Source organism: Daphnia pulex, chromosome 5 (genome assembly GCF_021134715.1).
Source record: "Daphnia pulex isolate KAP4 chromosome 5, ASM2113471v1".
NCBI classification, from domain to species: domain Eukaryota; kingdom Metazoa; phylum Arthropoda; class Branchiopoda; order Diplostraca; family Daphniidae; genus Daphnia; species Daphnia pulex.
In genome coordinates, this window is record NC_060021.1 from 7,676,954 (window position 1) to 7,691,214 (window position 14,261).

At 39.1% G+C, this 14,261-nt stretch overlaps 5 protein-coding genes across 6 annotated transcripts; 3 read left to right on the plus strand and 2 right to left on the minus strand.

Annotated features, from left to right (window-relative positions):
• The first annotated feature begins 2,172 nt into the window (after window positions 1–2,172).
• LOC124194130 (peroxidase-like) lies at window positions 2,173–6,262 on the plus strand. The gene is made up of 12 exons (XM_046588189.1): window positions 2,173–2,271; window positions 2,341–3,227; window positions 3,298–3,425; window positions 3,503–4,156; window positions 4,223–4,378; window positions 4,448–4,672; window positions 4,736–4,933; window positions 4,997–5,133; window positions 5,220–5,387; window positions 5,476–5,678; window positions 5,761–5,930; window positions 6,000–6,262. The coding sequence occupies exons 2-12, from the start codon at window positions 3,121–3,123 to the stop codon at window positions 6,191–6,193; spliced, it is 2,340 nt and encodes a 779-aa protein (XP_046444145.1). The 5' UTR covers window positions 2,173–2,271; window positions 2,341–3,120; the 3' UTR covers window positions 6,194–6,262.
• A 45-nt stretch (window positions 6,263–6,307) lies between these two features.
• LOC124194135 (keratin-associated protein 19-2-like) lies at window positions 6,308–6,882 on the minus strand. The gene is made up of 3 exons (XM_046588196.1): window positions 6,763–6,882; window positions 6,546–6,700; window positions 6,308–6,472 (listed from the first exon to the last, which is right to left on the minus strand). Exons 1-3 carry the CDS (start codon window positions 6,775–6,777, stop codon window positions 6,400–6,402), a joined length of 243 nt encoding a protein of 80 aa, XP_046444152.1. The 5' UTR covers window positions 6,778–6,882; the 3' UTR covers window positions 6,308–6,399.
• Window positions 6,883–8,178: 1,296 nt separating this feature from the next.
• On the plus strand, window positions 8,179–10,689 carry LOC124194133 (retinoblastoma-binding protein 5 homolog). The gene is made up of 12 exons (XM_046588194.1): window positions 8,179–8,321; window positions 8,395–8,420; window positions 8,484–8,656; window positions 8,715–8,946; window positions 9,008–9,109; window positions 9,171–9,250; window positions 9,315–9,434; window positions 9,496–9,649; window positions 9,714–9,819; window positions 9,889–9,995; window positions 10,068–10,329; window positions 10,402–10,689. The coding sequence occupies exons 1-12, from the start codon at window positions 8,303–8,305 to the stop codon at window positions 10,530–10,532; spliced, it is 1,512 nt and encodes a 503-aa protein (XP_046444150.1). The 5' UTR covers window positions 8,179–8,302; the 3' UTR covers window positions 10,533–10,689.
• Window positions 10,603–13,058, minus strand: LOC124194132 (U3 small nucleolar RNA-associated protein 15 homolog). 2 transcript variants are annotated; one of them, XM_046588193.1, is made up of 10 exons: window positions 12,869–13,058; window positions 12,521–12,798; window positions 12,315–12,438; window positions 12,067–12,250; window positions 11,786–12,006; window positions 11,595–11,714; window positions 11,276–11,508; window positions 11,061–11,194; window positions 10,708–10,995; window positions 10,603–10,634 (listed from the first exon to the last, which is right to left on the minus strand). In XM_046588193.1, exons 1-9 carry the CDS (start codon window positions 12,956–12,958, stop codon window positions 10,742–10,744), a joined length of 1,638 nt encoding a protein of 545 aa, XP_046444149.1. In that variant the 5' UTR covers window positions 12,959–13,058; the 3' UTR covers window positions 10,603–10,634; window positions 10,708–10,741. The 2 variants fall into 2 exon arrangements, with proteins under 2 accessions (XP_046444149.1, XP_046444148.1); XM_046588192.1 differs by lacking the exon at window positions 10,603–10,634 and having other exon boundaries at window positions 10,698–10,995; window positions 12,869–13,011.
• Window positions 13,059–14,238, plus strand: LOC124194134 (uridine diphosphate glucose pyrophosphatase NUDT14-like). Its single transcript, XM_046588195.1, has 5 exons — window positions 13,059–13,293; window positions 13,391–13,455; window positions 13,542–13,749; window positions 13,847–13,913; window positions 13,983–14,238. Exons 1-5 carry the CDS (start codon window positions 13,169–13,171, stop codon window positions 14,151–14,153), a joined length of 636 nt encoding a protein of 211 aa, XP_046444151.1. The 5' UTR covers window positions 13,059–13,168; the 3' UTR covers window positions 14,154–14,238.
• Window positions 14,239–14,261: the final 23 nt, after the last annotated feature.

Here is a 14,261-nt window from a genome sequence, read left to right on the forward strand (position 1 = left end):
TTAACGAAGCTGTTTTCGGCCAACCAGCGTCATACGGGCATGACTTGCTCACACACGGCACGCATCATTTGCCGCAAGCTATATACGTTCACTGATGAGAGCAAAAAAAAATAATATGGAAGAAAACATCTTCCTTTTTTTTCTTCATTGATATGTTATTGTACGTTATTTCTATTTTTTTTAATAGGGATGAACTGCCGAGTTCCAGATGGTCGGCGAGCTTCCTACCATCTTTTTTATTTTTTAAACTGAACGAAATTATTTTTATTTGCAAAATAAACAATTGCCATGAATTACGGGGTTTGCGGTTGTTTCAAGACGGAAATACGTTTTAAGTCAAAAGAACTTTGTAAAAATTGCCGTCAGTTTTCAATTAGGAATGATTAGTATTCACGATGCGCCACAAAAGGCCTGAAACTCCTGTCACGTTACATAATTAACAGGTGGAAAACACTCCCCACCCCCCTTCCCTCTTGCCACTGGAAAACGGATGACAACGGATGACGGATGACTGAAATAAGCTTAAACGACGACGAGGGGTGGCATGAACGTCGGGACCACATTTCGGCGTTATTCAGAAAAATATGACTCTGTTCAAAGCTTATTTTTTTTTTTGGCTCGGCAGTTTTAAATCTGATATGATCCTATCAGTGAGGGCATTCAAGGTCACACCGTGAGCTGGTCAAAAGAAGCAGCCGATCGTGAATTCCAGAAGGGAAGATTTAAAAAAGAGAAAAATATCAGGAAGTCGGTCGATTTCATTTAAGCAGGATTTTTAAAAATGGGCGAAGTAAGTAATTCCCGGAAGTTGAAAAATGAAAATTTCAAATTTCAGGAGAATATGGATAAAATCAAAATTAAAATTTTCAAGAAAATTAACGCTCATCAAAGTGTTAATATCTGCCGCCAGGTGACTCTCGCCACCGTAGACGAGAAAGCACTCGATCATTTTTTGGCGGGCTTTTTGTAGCGATAATTCATCCTCATCGAGTGATGGTCTGAAGGCGTGTTACATGAAGGATAACCAAACCAACACACACATTGTCACGCTTCACGATGCAACAAGGACGGTTCCTCGATTACCGACAAGTAAAAAAAAAGAAAAAGAAAAAAGAGGAGGACCCTAATCTGATAAGGATTGGCACGTCGAACGCATCAGTTAACTCGGTCCTCTCTATATGAATGAAGGTCAGGATTCTACTTTGCGAGAAATAACGGAGAGAGGACGAGTTTATTCGTTCCATCAATAAGGAAAAAAAAACCAAAACAGAGAGACATCTTCACGAAATTCGTGAGAGGCTTTTTATCCCCTCCTCGGTTATTGACGGAATATTTGTCTGGAGATTCAAGTTATATTCATCCCAAGCCCATGATACATTCGCACGCCTGTCTTCATGGCTTTGGGAACTAGGTGCATAGATAGATACGAAAACTGAAATAGAATGATGATTGGAAATTTTGGTTTGTGGCACTACAAACCCCAATAGAAAAAAGCCGGCTTTGATATGAACCATGTTGGACCTCTCTCGACTTTGAAATCACGAGAGCATTTTTAAAAAACTCGATTCCATCATTCGCATCATGCAATCGTGTTTCCTGTTTTCACGACACTAGTTACAAGATGGCCACTTACTTTGAATTCACCTCGACGTGATATTCTTGGCGCCTCTTCTTCGTGGATTGAAGATCAGACAGTAAAGTTTGATGTTGCTGGAATGCTAGTCACGTTTGTCGAGGATCACGTGGGTCACCGACGAAAAAGTAACTTCAGGTTAATGGCACGGTGTGGATTTTCACAGCAACACGACACAATTTTGATTTGCACACAAAGGATTTGTTACACAGTGACCTTTGTTCTTATTCTTCTGTTCGTGTCAATAGTTGGAAATAGGTGAACCAGAAACCACATTTTATAGTAAACAGTTGTGATTCACACCTCTACTCGAAACGTTTGGAGAAAACAATGCTGTTTTTAACAACGTTGCAAATTTTCACATAAATTAACACAAAGAGGTGGCAATTTTTTTTTTAAATTGGAAAATCAATTTTTTAAATATAATTGAATTTAACTTAAAAGTTAAAATATTTTTTTTTTAAGAATATGGCCACCCCGGAAATCTAGAAATATGTCGGAATTTTATTATTGGAAATCCCAGTGAGCTTTCATTTCAACCATTCGATTCGGCTTTCTTTGCACATTAGTTAATTACTTTTTTTTTTTTTGTGAAATTAATCTGCAAAACACAGGCGTACAACTACCGATGCATTCAGGTTAGTGACTTTCTGGGACTCTTGAAGCTATAAAAAAGTTAACAAACGTTCTTTATCACATCACAACAGTTGTGCGAAATGGTTTTCTCTCTCGTATCATGTCCTGTGTAGTTCCAGATGGTGATACCGGATGACTATAAGCTGGTGCTTATTTTTAACGGTAGCCCAAGCTTTCACAAGACGATTCTCTCATCCGCCGTAGTTTATTGCACCCTTTTTTTGGGGGCGGCCTCATTTGATAGCTCCTCTCACCCAACAATTCACTATCCGGAAATTATGGCCAGCATGTAAGTCATCGATCACGTCTTTTGATCACGTATAACCCTAGCTAGCTTCATAATAAAATAACTGACTAACTTTTATATTGATGATCCTCGATTTAGGCAGATAGTATCCGGCTCTATTCACCTGTAAACTTATACAACTAGGGGCTATTGTTCTTTTTTTTTCTTCAAAGAATTTTAAAATTAAAGCTACAAAGAAATTCATTCCATTGTTTCGTCACATTTTCCCTTGAAATGTGTGTAAGCTAGACATGGTATATGGCAGCAGGGAAACCCAACGACTCCGAATATCCGCCGTATGAAGGACTCATCGATGGGGCTTCTTCCTGTCTTTTAACATTAAACAATGGAGAAGATGGTGCCCGACACGGATCAGAAGAAAACCTTGCAATCCACTCTCCATTTCACCTGTCGGCACACACAACGTCACGTAGGTAAAGTGTAACGAAACTGGTGTTCATTCGACCGTCGAGCCTGACATGAGCCAGACCTGAATGACCGTAGTGTGCACTTTGATTAATTGATTCTAGTAGTGTGTCACAATTGTAAAAAAAAAAATATCGTCATGCACGAACCACTGCAACGTGATTACGTCGAGGTTAGCACGTCATCCTACCAGCGTGCCATCGAATCCCACCGTCGTTGGAGGATATGCCTCTGGATTGGACTTGGGTAAGTCACAACAGACATGTATCAACTAAATTGATGGTAATTTAACGATATTTTGAGTGCTGTCTATTAGTTGCACTCTCATCACGTGTGCCATACTGTTGTCTCTGCTCATGGTCGGTGCTAGACAGCCTCGATTAGCCTTCCCTGTTGCCGAAGTGGGAGACTCTCCATTGCTGGCTCTCTCTTTCCCCATTAAAGGTTGGTTTCAAAACTTGTGGTAGAGACATTAGAATTTAACAGACCGTTTTTTGTTTTTTTTTAACACATGGATGCAGAAAGAAGCCATCCGAAGGGGCGATCTAATTTTACCATCCGGCCGGAAATGGTGTACGAGAGTATGACAGAGGCCCGAGAAGAGTTCAGAAACCGGAAAACACTTGAGGAGCAACTTCTCAATCATCAGCTCAACCGAACCGATTTAACGCCTTCCTCTTACCATCAGCAGGTCACCACGCTCAGCCCTGAAATGCGCAATTTCAGCGACTCGGCCGTGTTGGCTGAAACTTCCGTCCGCCTCCTTCTGCAACGGGAGCAGATCCCCATAGCAGAGCTCCAATCCGCTGATCCTAGTGCACTACTCAAAGAATGGGTCCACTGCGACCCTACTACCCTGGTCAACAAGAAATGTCGACCGGAAGACAAGTTCCGGACATTAGACGGAACATGCAATAATTTACACGCTCCTGAAAAAGGAGCCACCATGCAGCCATTCCGTCGCATCCTGCCACCCGTCTATGATGACGGATTTTCATCTCCAAGGACTAAGTCCGTCGTGGGAAGTGATCAGCCCTTGCTGTCTGCCAGAGAAGTTAGTCGACGGTTCACTGACAGCGCCGACCACGTTGCCGTTGAAACCAAACTATCAATGCTGTTTCTTACCTGGGGACAGTTTCTCGATCACGACATGACCAACACTGGCGCGTCCAAAGGTGCCAATTATTATGATATTACCGTTTTCGGATACGTTATATAATTTACTTATTTTTCTCTATCAGGCGAGAATGGAAGTGCCATCACCTGTTGCGGCCAACGGAAACAGCATCCCGAATGTTTCCCGATTCACGTAGAAAATAACGATCCGTTTTACGCAGATAAAGGCGTCCGTTGCCTGGATTTCGTCCGCTCGGCACCGGCTCCACAATGCAAAATAAGTAATACCCTTTTTTTAAAAAAATCTGTTTAGTGTGGTTTTAATTTCAAATTCTATTCCGGAATCATAGATGGGAGAGAGCAGTTTAATCAAGCTTCAGCCTATATCGATGGTTCCATGATTTACGCCACAACTCGTCTGGAAGCAGATATTCGACTAAGGGCTCACTTTAATGGTTACATGAGAGGTCGATTGTTCGAAGACGGACGCTGGATGCTTCCCATTTCCGACAAGCCAAACGACGGATGCAACAAGGACGAGCTCATCAAGCAGAGCCGCTACTGCTTCAAAGCAGGTAAAAAATCGAACGTAGGATTGAAACAAATTTACCCAAACATATTTTATTTGTCATTTGAAGGCGACGTGCGAGTTAACGAACAAATCGGATTAACTGCTATGCATACTGTCTGGATGCGCGAGCACAATCGGATCTCCAGTGAATTGTCCGACATGAACAAACACTGGGACGACACACGTACATACGAGGAAGCTCGTCGAATTATTATCGCCATGGTTCAGCACATCAGTTACAACGAATTTGTGCCTTTATTGCTCGGTAAATTTGCATCCGTGATTTGAAAAAAAAAAATCTGAGAAATTTACTATTCTTTTCCTTTAGGTGAGAAATTGACCGAGCATTTGAAATTGCGTCCACTGGCTAGCGACTACGACAGTAGTTACGATAAGGAAGTTGACGCCGGCATTTCCAACGAATTTTCTACCGCGGCGTACCGTTTCGGTCACAGCATGTTGCAGGTTTTTTATTTGATACAAGACATCAATTCCGTGTTAGTCGTTATTATACTAGTACCAATATTCGATTTACAAAACCAACCATGCAGGGTTTAGTGGAATTTCACACGGCCAAAGGACGGACAATCGATTTCATGCAATTCACGAAAATTCTTTTCAACCCGTTCGCCTTGTGGGATTTTGGCAAGTTGGACGCTGTCGTTCGAGGCAACGCCCAACAATGTCCAAGAAAATTAGACACTTCATTCTCCACTCAGGTACAGTCCCGTTCCAGCACACATAACCAGTGCTGTCTCTTATCTAAGTCAAGTAGCGAAATCATGGAATACCCCTATCAACCAACAGGTTACTAACCACTTGTTCCAACCTGAAAAATCCAATCACGGCTTCGACTTATTTGCATTGAATATACAAAGAGGGCGGGACCACGGTCTGGCACCGTATATTCAATGGAGAGAATTATGCAATCTCTCGCCCGTTAACGACTGGCTCGAATTGGAGAAGGAAATGCGACCATCTTCCTTTGTTGTTCTCAAACAAATTTACCAGTAAATCGACCGTTTACCTGTCCTCCCCTTCAAATTCCGAACCCTCACTTATCTCGTTTTGCTTTTTGCACACATATCACAGAGACATAAAAGATATTGATCTCTACGTCGGAATCTTGGCCGAGAATTCTTTACCGGACGGTATTCTAGGACCTGTTGGCAGCTGCATCATAGGAGACCAATTCTTGCGCTCAAAAATTGGCGATCGTTTCTGGTACGAGACGAGCGACCCCACCATCCGCTTCACACCCGGTAAGTTCCAAAACTATAAAACTTGGACACTTAAGAATTCACCATAAACTGGGTTTTTTTCCGTTGTAGACCAACTGAGTGAGATCCGAAAGTCAAGTCTGGCTCGGGTTTTGTGCGACAACGGCGACGCCATGGACGCCATCCAGTTGAAATCCATGGAGGTTGTCAGCAGTTCCAATCCGGTTAAACGATGCCATGGGGACGGCATTCCCAGAATGGACTTATCTAATTGGGAAGATGGAATGATCTCACCTTTCGTCTAAAGCTAGTCAACTTAAATATAGTAGAAAAAAAACCATTTTTGACATTACAATACATCAAGTTCACAAATTCCAAGCGTCCTTTAATGCTATCAAGAAATGAAATGTCAAGCAAAATGCTTTTCCAAATTCCGTTTATTAAATTTCCGTCATTATAATAATGTTATGTTCGTTAAGAAAATGAAGGGGAAACATTTAGTTTATGTATGTTAACGGCCGTAAAGTCCATATCCGCGTCCGAATCCGAGGCCGTGCCCGTAACCGAAACGTCCGTAACCACCACTAATCATTGCAAGGTTTCAAGGATAGAAATGAATTAGAGTTAAATGGGGAGAAATAAATCAATTAGTCTTACAAGCCGCGCCCATAAGCGCCATATCCGCCATATCCCAATCCGCCGAGTCCACCGTAGTAGCCATGCAAATGTCCCTCAGATGCTTCCAAATCCTGGTTTGATTTCTCTTCAGCCGCAAAAATAGCAGCCACGACGAAGGCGACGAAAAAGAGAACCTTGAAATTTAATTAAAATTAAATGCAATAAAGTGATTTTGGCCGGGATTTTATGAAATTACCTTGAATGCCATCATGTTTATTCCGGTGGAAGAATGATTGCTAGTTAATACTTAGAGAGCTCGAAGTGATTGATACTTTTATCGAGAATTGGACCTCGTTTATATAGTACCGTAATTCAGATGTGAAAGGTAATGACAAATTCGTCCGTCCAGGTGAAAGGTATTATTCAAAAAGAGAAGTGAATATCTTTCATCTTATTAAAGTAATAGACAAAAGACACCCTTTTGTGTGACAAACTGGAAAAACCTTTCTCTGTGGGCAATCGTGTGAAACTTCGAGCGTGGCCTTAACGTCGCCGTGGCGGGATCGCTGATCCGCGAACAGGTGGCACCTTGACTACCTTTTATCATTAGCCTAAAATTATCTTTCAATTTGCTTTTAGAGTGAAAGTTCATCCAAGTATAAGCGGTTAGTTAGATAAACAATTATCAGATCACTCAGGCTCACGTAGCAGTATTTACTTATCATCGCGTATCCAATGTGGACACATTTTATTCAGCAACGAATTTATTTGTTTTTGGTGGGCGCATTTTCTCATACAATATACTAAACCTTAGCATTGTAAAGGGGACCTTGTGCTTTGGTTTATTTCCATCCTTTCTCTTTTTTATTAAATTAATTATCTTCTGCCGCCAGCAGTAATTCGGCTAAAAACTTTATTGCGCAGCTAATCCATGCAAAAGTATACAAAACGGAGAAAAACTTACATTTTCCCTTTAACTTAAACAAACAATAAGAAGTAAAATATATCAACAGCGTAGACGTGCGTAGATAATTTCAAAAGAAATTCTTTGGAAACCCCCACAGGAAAATACTATATTGCACCGCGCTGTGTAAATAATATGTGTAATGAATCGGTGATAGTTAATTCGTGCTAATCATGTTTGTTGGAAAGTTTTTTTTTTTAAATCAGTGGGAATTGTCGAGAAAAAGTCGAGAAGGATTGGGGATAATCACGGGCAATGCTGTGCACTTTATTAGTCATTAATAAGACGAGTCACGGTGTTGTACTGTCTAGTCTTTGTTGAAGTTATGAGGGTCATGAGGTACGGCCGTACGGAGGCTATAATCGAAACCTAGTTGATGGTTAGTCTTATTCCTTTCGAAAAAATTAGTCACGGCCGTAAAACAATGCCATAGTTTCTCAGATAATTCAACTGTCAATACCTGGTGAGAGCCACCAGCGAATTGTTAGTTGAAGGGCACGATTTTAGTCACGCTACTTAAGCGTCCATATGCTTGCAGTAAATTTGAATAGGAACGCCCTTTAATTTTTTTCTTAAAACCTTTAAAGTCATTGCTTAAAGAAAAATAGAAGTTAAATGTTTAAACGTAGTAAATTCTGAGTGTATTTCTGCAAATGGCAAATATGAAATATTTTAAGAAATAAAATATTAAATAACGACGCTCAAGCAGAATTTATGCAGTTTGGCAACTCTCTCCACTATGACAACCGATTGTTTATTTCTGAAGTTTACAATTGAATGTTGTAAAACTACGTAATTTATGTTTACCGTGGGATAAATCTGCCTTGCGAAAATGAATTTAGATTTACTTGGTACGTAAAGAAAAATAAAAAATACTTCGTACAGTTTTTAATCATAAATTTATCTATTTCTGTGGTTGTTTAGAATCGTTCGGCCAAAACTACCCTGAGGTATGTGCATTCATATTTCCACAAAGCTTGCAAATGTTTTAAACTTGGTATTTGTTTGAATAGGAATTTGATGGAGCTCTTGATTGTATTTCAATGGCTGTCACCTGCACTTTTAATAAGCGAGGAACTCTTCTAGCAGTGGGCTGCAATGATGGAAGGATTGTCGTCTGGGATTTTCTTACCAGAGGAATAGCAAAGATTATTAGTGCTCATGTACATCCTGTCTGCTCTCTGTGGTATTATTAATTCTAGTTGAAAGAATTTTAGTGATACTTAATCTTTGTACTGGTTTAGCTGGTCCAGAAGCGGGCACACCATTTTAAGTGCATCAACAGACAACACTGTAGCTATATGGGATGTTCTTACTGGAGAATGTAATCAACGATACAGATTCCCATCTCCAATCATCAAAGTTCAATTTCACCCTAGAAAAGCAGACACATTTCTAGTTTGTCCGATGAGACATGCAGCTGTACTTGTTGAGCTAGAAGGAAATCACAAACTACTTCCTTTGGATGAAGATGAGGTGATTTCTTGAATGGTAAATATGTTCTAGGCTTTATCAAACTAATTCTCCTTTTATTTAGAGTGACCTCAATATCACAGCTTCATTTGACAGAAGAGGACAGTACATATACACTGGCAATGGCAGAGGTCGAATTATTGTTTTGGACGCTATCTCACTTGAGGTATATCACCATTGTCATTTATTTGTGTATTTAGTTAGTATTATTTTATGTTTGTTCACAGGTAAAAGCATCTTTTCGCATCACACAAGGAACAACCAGCACGACAGCGGTTCGAAGTATTGATTTTGCGCGGCGTGGAGAGTATTAAAAAAGTTTGAATATTTCAAAATTCCAGCTCCCTATTAATATTTTTACAATTTTTTAGTCATTTTCTTGTGAATAGCGCTGATCGAATCATTCGAGTCTATGATGCCAAAGAGATTCTTGCATGTGGGAAAGACGGAGATCCGGAACCTATGCAGAGATTGCAGGATCTTGTGAATAAGTAACGCTGTATTATTTATTTCTTTAAGGAAGATAATGTTGCGAACTTATTTTTCGACCAGAACTACGTGGAAAAAATGCTGTTTTTCAGGAGATGGAGAATATATATGTGCAGGTTCAGCCAGACAGCACGCCCTTTATGTATGGGAACGAAGCATAGGAAACTTAGTTAAAATTTTGCATGGAACAAAAGGAGAACTGCTTTTAGACGTTGTTGTAAGTTGAACAACATATTTCAACGCTCATCCGTGTTACGTTACTCAATTTTTCAAAACGACAGTGGCACCCAGTGAGACCTATAATTGCTTCGGTATCCAGCGGAGTGGTATCAATTTGGGCACAGAATCAAGTTGAAAACTGGTCCGCGTTTGCTCCGGATTTCAAAGGTGAGTTTGTTGTGATTTTTGGACGTTGTCTTTATGAGCCCTATATAAAATCGTTTGCCATATTAACAGAACTCGATGAAAATGTTGAATATGAAGAAAGAGAATCCGAATTCGACCTTGGTGATGAAGACAAATCAGTTACACAGAACGAAAGAGAAGTTGAAGATGATTTAGAGGTAATCGTCGATGAATAGAAGTTTGTCTTAAAACCATCATAATATCTGTCGTCCTTATCCCATGAATGGAAGGTTGATGTAACAACTGTTCAACCGATATCTGCTTATTACTCCTCTGACGAAGAAAAAGACGACGAGGATATCCTGCTTTATTTGCCAATCGCTCCTGAAGTAGAAGAACCAGAAGATGGCTGGAATCCAGCCGCTGAATTAGAGGATGGCACCACTTCTGGAACAAAGAGGAGTAGCCATCAGGATCAGAAAGAAAATAGTTCCCCTAAGAAAAAACGAACAAAAAGCTACGAAATTTCTCTAACTAATGCTCCAACAGATGGTAATTGGAACTCTATTATTATAACGATTGACGGTATGGTTTAATATTAACATCCACATTTTTAATATATAGAAATTCATCCATTAGTGAGCAGCAAAAAAGACAAACCAGCTGTAGCTGGAGGGAAGAAAGTTACCGGACCCGGACGACCTCGAAACAGTGACAGTGGCAAAAGATTTGAGCGTAGCCGATCAGGAAAATAGTATCGCTTTTAGTTAGTTTTCTTTTAGAATATCCTGAGCTTTCGTTATGTTTCTTCAAATTTCCTCAAGCCATTTGCATTATTTTCGTATTCAACTTACTTTCTAAAGTTCAATTTTTTTGAACTTTTTTGAAGTTATTACAACACATGAATTTAAACTGACGCGTTATTTTTACTGTTTAATCGAATCCGCTTTTATTAATGTGTCTTTTATCCGACGTTGTAAACCATGGTGGCATTCGCAGCGGCAGCAGCAGACGGAAGCATTACTTTAACAGGGGGACCCTGTCCAATGTTAACGGGACCTCTTCTTGTTTGCGTGGTAGTTGAGGCGAGTAAAATGTGCAGCATGCCTTCTATCTCCATTAAATGCTTCATATACTCTACTTCTCGGTTAACGTGCTCTTGTAGATGAAGGAACAGTTTCTCTGATTGGGGTGTCAAACAGCTGTTCTCGTATACGTCTGCAAATAAAAATATGACAGCGATTGAAAAATGGGTATAGAGCATGTGAATCTAAAACGGTTACCTAACAAAGTATTTGCCACTTGAATTATAATTTTTGAATGACTCGGGTCATTGATGTTTCGAGCCAAAAATGTCAGAATGATTGACAATGAGCTATCGTCACGACCTGCCAGGGCAGATTTTAAGCCGTTCCGTCTAATTGGAGTACATTTTTTTTACAAATAACATACAATTTCAATTAATATAAAAACACAAAAGATTTAAGAATACTGTTACCTTATTAATTCGTGCATCACCCCAACAGTAATAGCAGGTTTCTTTTTTCTAATATATTTGCTTAAAACTGTATCTAATGCTTTGCTGTACTGGAATTTCCGGAGAAACATGTCATATCGAGACACTAAAGAGTTGTCATTTTTTGTGGCAACCTCGACATCAGTTGCAGGATTGAAAGTTCGATTGACGTTTCGGAAATCAGCATTCAAACGGAAACGATATGTAGTTTGTGACTAAAATTCAAATGAAAAGCAGATTAGCAAACAAATGAGAAAAAAAAATTAATAATAATAACACTAATAAGTAATTCAGTATTCACCTTTTTCTGATCTTTCAAGGACTGCTTTGGGATCAAAGCTCGCGCTTCAGCCGGAGTTTGTCTGTGCTGCATCGAGATTAAACCGTTAGCCATTCCAGCTACCACAGTAAAATCGTCAGGCTGAAAAAATGTTGAATAAAATAATCTGTTTACATTACGGATTCATAAGAAACTACTGTAACATTCCTTACCGTGATCCCCAAGCTAAGTACAGGTGAGGGGAAGTCAAGAGTATGGACCACTTGATAGCTCTGAACATCATAGATTTTAGCATGACGATCGAGACCACCAGTTACAAGTCGTTTCCCGTCTGATGCCAAGTGTAAGCAAGTAATGGTTTTGTGATGTTGCGAGACCCTTGCAAGCAATCGACCACCGGCTAGCATGTCCCAAACTCTAAGTTCAGTACCACCTGCGAATTTAAAAATTTTAATAAATAAACAGACTCAAACCCTAAGCAAGTGTAACTTACCAACAGAAACAAAAATAGAATTGCCAGGGTACATGAGCACACTCTCCACAGGAGAACCATGGTCAACTGAAATAGTGCTACCAGTTGGACTCCTAGCATCATACAACTTAACTGTATGATCAAATGAACCAGAAAGAAAAAGATCTGAGCTGATGCTTGAAACACATCCAGCTCTCACATAATCCTGTAGAAAAAAAAAATACATTACAACCAAGTAAGACACTTAAAAATGTGACTTCTATCATTACCGAATGTTCAGAGAATTTAATAATTTCAGTTTCACTAGGAAGGTCCCATAAGGCAACAGACTTATCATCAGAAAAACTGACAACATGAACATTATCTGCTGTGAATTTGCAGCGGTGAACAGGTCTATGAAAGGGAATGTTGTAAAATAGAAAAATTAATGAATCACAATTAGTAAATAATTAACAAGTAATGGGTGATGATTTACCCTTTATGTCCCTTAAATATTCGCAGAAGTGATTTTGAACCAATGTCAAAAAGTTTGATGTGTCCTTCATCACATCCAGCAACAACCAGTTTACCATCTGATCTTATGGAAGCACCATAAGCTGCCTCCTTGAATCGTGTGAAATGCCTGTGAACTTGATGTGTGATTGGATTGTATATTTGAACTTTGGCAGCACTAGAAACAGCGATGAAATAGGGCTCTATTGGCATAACATCGATGTAGTCAATGGGTCCGAATTCTTTGACAGTAACGGGAAACTGGGTGTCAATAACAAACAGTTTGGTTAACCCTATGCTGATCAAGTCTATCAACAATTTTATTACTTACGTTAAGTTTTCTCCAATACAATGTATCGGCGGTAACTTTTTGTCCAATCTTGGGTAAACTTCTAATTTGAGTTTTCTTGAACGAAGCCATCTTAATTTAAGAATTTAAAATCCAACGAGCAGTAAACACGTGCTCAATTATTGAGGCATTGAAAACTAAATGTCGTCTGCTTCTTTCAAATCAAATGTTATTTGCTGTCGCTAGGTAACAACAGCAACCAACAACTGGGCTGGCTTGAAAATCGCAAGGGGATTGAAAGAAAATTAAAGATATTGAGAAATATTGGGAAAATACTTAAGCATGAATGATTTAACAGATGTTACCATAGTACCCTTGGAGAATTCCAATTTCGTGCAACCGTTTCGCATGCTTTTCAAACATGCAGGCAAAGACAGATTATGGGATCTTGTTAGAGTGCATGAAAGGTATAGCTAATTCAACCCAATATGCTTGACAACAGAATTTATGTAATTGTTTTCTGTTTTTTCTATAGAAATTTTATGAAATTTTTTGTTTATTCAGTGTGGCCATCATCATTTTTAATATATCCAAGAAAAAGCTGATCTTTGTGAGACAGTTTCGCCCTGGTATGAAAAAATCCTTCACTTATTCTTCATTTGTGATCAAATTATTAATTGGTTACATTGGAATTCCATGTTCACCTGTCAAATAGCTGTGTACATAAATTCCATACCTCAAGAGGATCGTACAAATCCAATTGATACAGAGAAATATCCTGCTAAACTGGGTTTTACCTTAGAGCTTTGTGCAGGAATAGTTGATAAGAAAAAAACCCTTGCAGAAATTGCAGCTGAGGAAGTACTTGAAGAATGTGGATACAAAGTTGATCCTGATAAACTGGAATATATCATTCAGTTTCAGTAAGTATAAAATGTTTAACTCTTAAGAAAATCTCAATATAAGGCCAAAAATAAGAAATAATCACATTAAAGTGTGTTCCTTTTCATTTTTCTTAAGTTCTGGTGTAGGGCTCTCAGGTGATCCTCAAACTGTTTTTTATGCTGAAGTTACTGATGAAATGAAGGTTAGCAATTGGATTATTTTTTAAATACAAATAACATTGTAAGAGCTATATTTTTATTTTCATTACCAGGTGAGTTCAGGAGGTGGCAATCCAGAAGAGGGAGAACTCATTGATGTAGTAGAAATGAGCATATCAGAAGTGGAAGAATTCCTTGCTCAAAAAAGAGTTCCTAGTCCTGGGGGGTTTCTTTTTGGCTTGCAATGGTTCTTCAATAAAAAGGCATCATTGTTTGTCTCCTAAAGTGCAAATCTGTTAGTTTTCATATCGTGTAACAAGTCAGCGATTCAGTTTATGAAACGCTGTAATAAACAATTTGGTCCACCAACATTTTCGTTTTATGTTCTTAAA

Bases quoted from the DNA above. Each gene is read 5' to 3' on its own strand.
- LOC124194134 (XM_046588195.1), top strand. From the start codon at position 13,169: ATGAATGATTTAACAGATGTTACCATAGTACCCTTGGAGAATTCCAAT. The intron at 13,294-13,390 runs GTATAGCTAATT...TTGTTTATTCAG, and splicing joins CTTGTTAGAGTGCATGAAAG to TGTGGCCATCATCATTTTTA. The intron at 13,914-13,982 runs GTTAGCAATTGG...TTTCATTACCAG, and splicing joins AAGTTACTGATGAAATGAAG to GTGAGTTCAGGAGGTGGCAA.
- LOC124194130 (XM_046588189.1), top strand. From the start codon at position 3,121: ATGCACGAACCACTGCAACGTGATTACGTCGAGGTTAGCACGTCATCC. The intron at 3,228-3,297 runs GTAAGTCACAAC...GCTGTCTATTAG, and splicing joins TGCCTCTGGATTGGACTTGG to TTGCACTCTCATCACGTGTG. The intron at 4,157-4,222 runs GTGCCAATTATT...TTTCTCTATCAG, and splicing joins CAACACTGGCGCGTCCAAAG to GCGAGAATGGAAGTGCCATC.
- LOC124194133 (XM_046588194.1), top strand. The intron at 9,996-10,067 runs GTAATCGTCGAT...CATGAATGGAAG, and splicing joins AAGTTGAAGATGATTTAGAG to GTTGATGTAACAACTGTTCA. The intron at 10,330-10,401 runs GTAATTGGAACT...TTTAATATATAG, and splicing joins AACTAATGCTCCAACAGATG to AAATTCATCCATTAGTGAGC.
- LOC124194132 (XM_046588193.1), bottom strand. From the start codon at position 12,958: ATGGCTTCGTTCAAGAAAACTCAAATTAGAAGTTTACCCAAGATTGGA. The intron at 12,007-12,066 runs GTAAGTTACACT...TTAAATTCGCAG, and splicing joins TTCTATTTTTGTTTCTGTTG to GTGGTACTGAACTTAGAGTT. The intron at 10,996-11,060 runs GTAACCGTTTTA...TTTTATTTGCAG, and splicing joins AGTGGCAAATACTTTGTTAG to ACGTATACGAGAACAGCTGT.
- LOC124194135 (XM_046588196.1), bottom strand. The intron at 6,473-6,545 runs GTAAGACTAATT...TGCAATGATTAG, and splicing joins GGCGCTTATGGGCGCGGCTT to TGGTGGTTACGGACGTTTCG.